The 7172-nt window shown below is 43.7% G+C and overlaps 1 protein-coding gene across 1 annotated transcript in view; it reads left to right on the top strand.

The window, feature by feature from the left end:
- Positions 1-6929, top strand: part of csrp1b (cysteine and glycine-rich protein 1b) — a 7180-nt gene extending 251 nt beyond the window's left edge. The window contains exons 2-6 of the mRNA XM_048255958.1: positions 800-909; positions 4591-4759; positions 4855-4984; positions 5299-5392; positions 5742-6929. Of these exons, the coding sequence (XP_048111915.1) occupies positions 801-909; positions 4591-4759; positions 4855-4984; positions 5299-5392; positions 5742-5818 (579 nt within the window). The 5' untranslated portion in view covers position 800 and the 3' untranslated portion in view covers positions 5819-6929. The remainder of the gene's footprint in view (positions 1-799; positions 910-4590; positions 4760-4854; positions 4985-5298; positions 5393-5741) is intronic.
- The last annotated feature ends 243 nt before the right edge of the window (positions 6930-7172 follow it).

Raw genomic sequence — 7172 nt, 5'->3', positions numbered from 1 at the left:
TTGTGAAACATTGAATGGTTTTAATCTGCAGCGTTTGTTCACTGTTGTTTTAATATACAGCAAAGTTGAATTTACTCTTGAGTATTTAGAACATAGTTTCTGATGCCAGCTATTCTGGAGATAGCTATGAATTTGATGTAAGTGAGGAGATGTTTACCATTACAGTAGATTTGAACGGTTTGGACAGTGAAATTGGAATGATTATATTGGTTGGTTGTATGTTTGCTTTCTGAGAATTGCAGTGGGGTCAGAGCTTTTGAACAGTGTTTGATCTAGGATGACTCCTCAACTGACAATAGAAATGTTAAATGTTCTGCCACAGCAACTGTATTCATGATAAATAATAATAATAATAAAAATAATAATAATAATTGTAATAATAATAAAAACAAAATTAATCTGTAAAGGGTAGAATCAGCTTAGTGTTTTGAATCTCATCCTAACATCATGGATGGAACTGCTGAGATAGAGTGTATGATTATTGCATACAATCCTGTCTCTGTTTTCACCAAAACACCTCAAGGCCAGCATTTCCTGTTTCCTCTAATTGTTTAATTTGAGTAGCAGGCAAGCCGGCTGGAGAGTTGGAGGTCCACTCAGCTCATATACCTTGTTTTTCTGCGGGATTACGTCGGTGCTCCCAGAACTGTATGTGATGTTTTACAGTAATGTGTATGTGCCACTCCCTGTGATGATATTGTGTGTGTGTGTGTGTGTGTGTGTGTGTGTGTGTGTGTGTGTGTGTGTGTGTGTGTGTGTGTGTGTGTGTGTGTGTGTGTTGTTCCCTGTGCCTGAACAGGATGCCTTTCGGTGGAGGAAACCTGTGTGGCTGCTGCCATAAGGCTGTCTACTTCGCTGAGGAGATACAGTGTGAGGGGAAGAGTTTCCACAAGTCCTGCTTCCTGTGCAGTGAGTCCATTTCTACCTCAAGATCACACTGAACTCTGTGCTGAATGCTGTTCATTAGTATATAAGTCACAGCTCCTCCAACTCCTCCTGGGCCCCACGCCCTCCACCCTACATAGGACTGCTGCTATAAAAGGGTCGTCAGTTAAACATCGTCCTGAAGTCATCCACCTTCAGCAAGTCTGCTGGGAAAGTTCAGTTAAAACATTTCTTGAACTCCACTGATTCCATCTTCCAGCCTCTGGCTGGAATAGTTCTGGGTGATATACAGCATGATCATTATTCTATATCGGAAGGATTCTTCGTAACGCAAGTCGGAGTTTTTTTTTGCACAGTTCACACAGTAGTTGCGCATCACACTAGCCGAGGCACATGGGCCAGTGAGCCACATTCTTTTGAGGCCATTAATAAGAGCAGAGAACAGACAGTAGGAAATGGTGTTCCGGGACACACAATGAAAAGCAAGGTCATGGCCACCGGAGGAACAGTAGGGCAGGAGGCCGATTTAACGACGTCCTGTCCAAGCACACTGAACCTTTCACGACTAGGTCACACAGCTGTGTGTGTGTTCGTGTGTCGGCTCGATAAGTGGAATGGGATAGCCATACTGTAAGCAGTGTCTTCCCAGAGTTCGGCCACATTTGAACCGGATTTGAGTTGCTTCTGGGCCAGGTCCGGGGCAGTGCTGGCGGCTATCTGCTTTGTTCCACAGAGGAAGTGACAGACCAGATGGAAAAATAGGCTGTCGGGCGCGGAGAGAGGGAGAGTAGGGGAAGCTGGCAGCAGATGCTGAAAGCGACATCACATACTTCAGTACAGTTGTTCCATTACACAGTGGGATGGGCTGAGAGGCGAGGCACAGCTCTGGAAAGGTGTTGGCCATTTAAAAACTTTTATGTAAACTTTGTGTTACAAGTTTTAGTTTGTTTCTTTTTGTTTTTTGTTAAAGCCCTTTTACCTCAGAACGCACTACAGCCAGGCAATCCATCATTAATAGACCTGCAGTTCAGGAATGGAATGCTGAATATTCCTCTCTACTAACCTAAGGGAGCTGAGCGTTTGCAGTTCAGCGTTTCGCTTCCCGCAGCGTCCTGCCCTTATTAGGAGAGCCTGTCCTGGTCTGCCTTATAAGGCGCTGTAGGAGTGGGAGATGGGCGAGAGAGTGAGTGAGGGACGGAGCGGGCTGCTGGGGACTACTGATGCGTACTAATGGGTGTTTATACGCAGAGAACAGAAGCACTGCTGCTGGAATGGGATGAGCTCATCAGCATGCGCCAGGGAGGAGGCTCTGCCTTGCTCTACTGAGAGAGAGAGACAGGGGCCTGAAATACTAATGAGATGATGCCGCGACGGCTCCTCTCTCTTCCCCATGTAAACAAACATTGGCCAGCCCTGCTCTGTCCTATAGAGTGACGTCATGTCTCTGGTCTGTCTCAGTGGCTGCTTTTTGTTATGATAAGAATGTGTGTTTGTGGCTTGACTCCAGCACAGAACTCTCACTTAATCATCATTTTCAAACAAGCAATTAAAGTCATTACTGACAGAAGACTGTGTAGAAGGTGGTTTGCACATGGGGGAAATAAAAGAGGGGGTAGGCTTTAGTTTGTGGATTCAATAGAGAATCCAGAGTCTCTGCCAATTATCATTTTCTGACTAAAATACAAAGCAGCTCATTTTGTAACACCACAATGATGTTCATTAAGACAGACATGAAGTGCCCCCAAAAGAGTGCTACATCAAATTTCACAATCCAAGACAAACGTTTTATGGTTTCCAAAAGAAAAAAAGCACATAGTTAATTTTCCATGAGTTTAGCCAACTGAAGCTATTACCGACCATGTCTAGGGGACAGAACTAGGGGGGAAGGAGGTGTACCACTGCATTCATTAGTCTTCATTAAAACATTCCATTCACTACTGCTTAAACTCACAAACGCACATATTTTGCTGAATAACTATAAGTCATAGAAGCATGGCTTTACATATCATACAGTCACAGTGCAATCTCATGAAAGTTATGTATTTTACCTCTGGGTCCATGAGTGTTGCTAACTTCCCTTTAACTTTATTTAATTCCCAGAAAGGTTATTGAGGGAAGCCCTCATTTACAATGAAGCTGAGATTACATGGTCATAAATTAAGTTATTACATACTGTAATAGAGGAAGAGGAAGGTACATTATACATTAAATAGATAAATACCAAAATAAAATAGATCAAATAGTTAAAATAAATCAATGAATAAAATAAGATACAATGAAATAAAAAAACAATAAAACAACAATAAAATAAATTTAGTTAAAACACTTACAAGATGGTGATGGAAGGTTTATGATGACCTTGGAGCCCTTGTCCTTGGAGTCCATTGGAGACTATTCCGGAAGGTGGGGACATTATAATACAAGGTAGACTTTCCAAGTTCAGTACAGACACAGGGAACATGAAGTGTTAAAAGATAATTTAGCCAGGTCTGGTAGGGGACAGCCCTCCACTGAAGCCTACTTGAAATGTATGGAGTAAGACACCCTAAAATGCCTTTGTAAATCTTATCAGCCTGGGATGACCAGTCCACTCTCTTGCACAGAGAACAGTGGTGGGTCCTATGCCCGTCTCTGGAGATGAAAGAGAGTGGAGAGTGGTAGACAGTATCCGTCAACCTATGTAGCCAATAAAACCCAAATATATTTCTAATTCGGGTTCTGATTGTAAAATATATTCAGTGTTTGGAATATGTGAGACACTTTTATAACTATGACCCTGTTTACATTTGTTTCTCGTCTTGGGTGATCCGATCACAAGCGGTCAGTTCTAAATTCAAGTGTAAAGAATCACTAAGACGACGGTGAATTGTCATACCTCAAACCACTTGCCAGGGTGGTCTGAGACGCATTTGACCACACATCTTTTGTGGTGTAAACCACAGATATATATACAGTATATATATATATATATATATATATATATATATATCTATGGTGTAAACGCTAATGCATTCTGATGCGTCCCGGACAACAGGAGTTCTAATGACTATGATGTCTAAACAAGTACAAGTAAACAACAAGTAAACTGCAGTGTGTCTCGGCTCAGCTAGCCACCCAAGACGCCCTCTAAAACGAATGTAAACAGGCCCAATATATTTATTTATTCACCAGGCTGGTAAAGGCCTTTGTGTCTAATCCTAACATTCTGAATTAGCCCATTCATAGCCATGCTGTCTGTTTCCTCTCTGCCCTGTGCTGTTGTCTTCCTTGGGTTCTGTCTTTGTTCAAATGCCATAGTGTAGGCCATGGTGTGCTTTTCCAGGGTGCCTGGACTCATTAATTTCATTATTTCCTTAATTAAATGACTAATGAGCATTTGGAATGTTGTTGATGCTGCATTGGTCTTAGAGAAATTTGATGTTAATTTTAGAGATTATTTATGTTAAAGGGCAAAGGTTTCCTTTATTTAGTCATGGGTTTGTGTTTATATGTTTGTATGAACTGTGTGTGCTTAATGCAGTTGTGCAACACTGCAACACAGAAAACAACAGAAAACAACAAAGAAGACATGTCCCTTTAAACAACAACATGCAAACAACAACATGTTTGTATGTTTAAATGGTAACATGTTCTATATGTTTAAATGGTAACATGTTTTATATGTTTAAATGGTAACCTTGTCCCTCTTATTGCCTCTCTGTCCAGTGGCCTGTAAAAAGAACCTGGACAGCACAACAGTTGCTGTCCATGGGGATGAGATTTACTGCAAGTCCTGCTATGGCAAGAAGTATGGGCCAAAAGGCTACGGCTTTGGTGGTGGAGCAGGAACCCTGAGTATGGATACCGGTGAACACCTGGGAATCAGACCAGAAGGGTACAAACTGACCGTCCTCAACTCAATATGATTTTGTGTGCAAAGGGAGAGCTCATACACACACTTTCTCTCACACTTTTTTTTTTCCCCCACAGGCAAACTGCTCATCGCCCCACCAACAACCCCAACGCCTCCAAGTTTGCCCAGAAGTTCGGCAGCTCAGATGTTTGTCCTCGCTGCGGGACGGCTGTGTATGCGGCAGAGAAGGTCGTGGGGGGAGGAAACGTGAGTCCCACTGTTCTCAGATCAGTTGTCTTGAACACACCATTGAGTCCTCGGCAGCACACATCTACTGACTTCTATAATGTCCATTGGCGTCTGTGATGGCCGTCATCCATTGACTGTGTGTGTGTGTGTGTGTGTGTGTTTATGTGTGTATGTGTGTGTGTATGTGTTTGTGTGTGTGTATGTGTTTGTGTGTGTATGTGTGTGTGTGTGTATGTGTTTGTGTGTGTGTGTGTGTGTGTGTGTGTGTGTGTGTGTGTGTGTGTGTGTGTGTGTGTGTGTGTGTGTGTGTGTGTGTGTGTGTCCTTCTGCAGTCCTGGCATAAGAGCTGCTTCAGGTGTGCTAAGTGTGGTAAAGGCCTGGAGTCAACAACACTGGCGGACAAAGATGGAGAAATCTACTGTAAAGGTAGCAGCACCCTGAAGAGCAGTATAGCACATTGTTCAGCATATGGTATGGCATGGTTGTGTCATATTGGAGGCTTCAGGCAGTGTTTTTATTTTCATGAGCTTATAGCTCGTAAAACTGCCTGCATGCAAAGCCTGAGCTAACCCTGGATGCTAGATTAGGGAGTGCAGGTCAGGATAACATGGTATTACGTTTCATGCAATAAAGGCTAAAAGATGCTGCCATATAAAAACTTCAAAGCATGATATTAGCGACATGCAGCCAATGGTTTCAGGCTGATTTTCTAAGAATCTGTCAATCTGTGTTTGATGAGCTGGAGCGTTGACATGAATCATCTTTGTTCCCCCAGCGTGCTATGCCAAGAATTTCGGGCCAAAGGGCTTTGGCTTTGGCCAGGGTGCCGGTGCCCTGGCACATGCCCAGTAGGACCCATGCCATGCCATGCCACTGGTGCCCATCCCATGCGGTCGTGTGTTCCTGACCCAGATGTCTCCCACCCTCACCTCACCCCCCATTGGCCGCAATCCCACACGCCCTGTGTACACTTCCCAAAGGCTTACACTCCTGAAGGCTTCAAGTCCTGTTTCCTTACATACACACACACAGACACACACACACACAGACACACACACACACACACACACACACACACACACACACACAGACACACACACACACAGACACACACACATACACACACATACACACGTCTAGAACTGGCTCTGCATCAGAGAGAAAGAACCCAGATGCAAGACCTCTTCCCCATCACTAGCAGCATCTAACTGTGAACTGCATCATGCCCTGATTCCCCACTCCATTCAGTTAACCATTTTTGGTAGGACAGGACCGTTCAACTCAATTGAATTTTGAATGCCACCAGTAACAATTGAAATGGTCTGTCTGAAGAGCCCAGAGTTTGAATCCAAATTAGGCCAAATCTTATAGATTTTCACCTGAACATGGCCAATCACGGTCACATTTCCTTTCAGCAGTCAGCTCATATCCAGCAGGCCACCGTAGTTTCAGGTGCCACACAATTCACTGGCTGAACATCAGACAAAGTCTTATCCTTTATTATTTGACTCCCTTATCACATTGTGTCACAGATATGCAATGTTTTTCTCTTTGCTGTGGAGCCTGGTCACCTCCATCTGTGTGTGCCTGAAAGGCTCTTTGTGTGGAAGCCTGCTTTCGGTGTTTACTTAGCTGAGCGGCGTATCGGTCAGCTCCTCAGTGAAAGACACACACAGTGCAGAGGCGCCGGCTGCAGTGACCGAGACTCAAAAGCATCAAAGTCTCTTTGATATTCAGTAAATAAGAAATGTTCAAGTCTTACATGCTTTAGGCAGTGTTCTTTAAGTTACAGCGGGAGAAGACGCTTCAAGAGAAATGAATATCTGTGGCACTGCTGTTGTTTCAGTAAACAATATTGTTTTATTCTGATTAATATTATTCCATCTTTTTTTTTGTCTCTCTGTGCTTGGTTGGCATGACTGTTTGCTTTGGTCAGTGAGATAAATGCATCTTGTCATCCTAAGACTGTCTGAGATCATTCTTGTCTCTACCACGACACAAACCCAGCCAAGCGCCCTGACACACACAGTGGAGACTGTGTCCCTGACAATGAGGATCTGTCTCTGCTGGCCTCAAGGATCATCTCCGGGGTGGGCTGGGACAGGGGTTGTTTGGGGACAGAGGGACATGGGCTCATAGTAATGACATCACAGCACATCTTCTCACAAACGATGATAACATGAAGTTGGTAGACTATGGGCGGTGG

The sequence above is a fragment of the Alosa alosa genome, chromosome 10 (genome assembly GCF_017589495.1).
Source record: "Alosa alosa isolate M-15738 ecotype Scorff River chromosome 10, AALO_Geno_1.1, whole genome shotgun sequence".
In the NCBI taxonomy this organism is placed as follows: Eukaryota; Metazoa; Chordata; class Actinopteri; order Clupeiformes; family Clupeidae; genus Alosa; species Alosa alosa.
The sequence above is the reverse complement of the archived record's forward strand: the minus strand, read 5'-3'. Positions and strand labels throughout refer to the sequence as shown.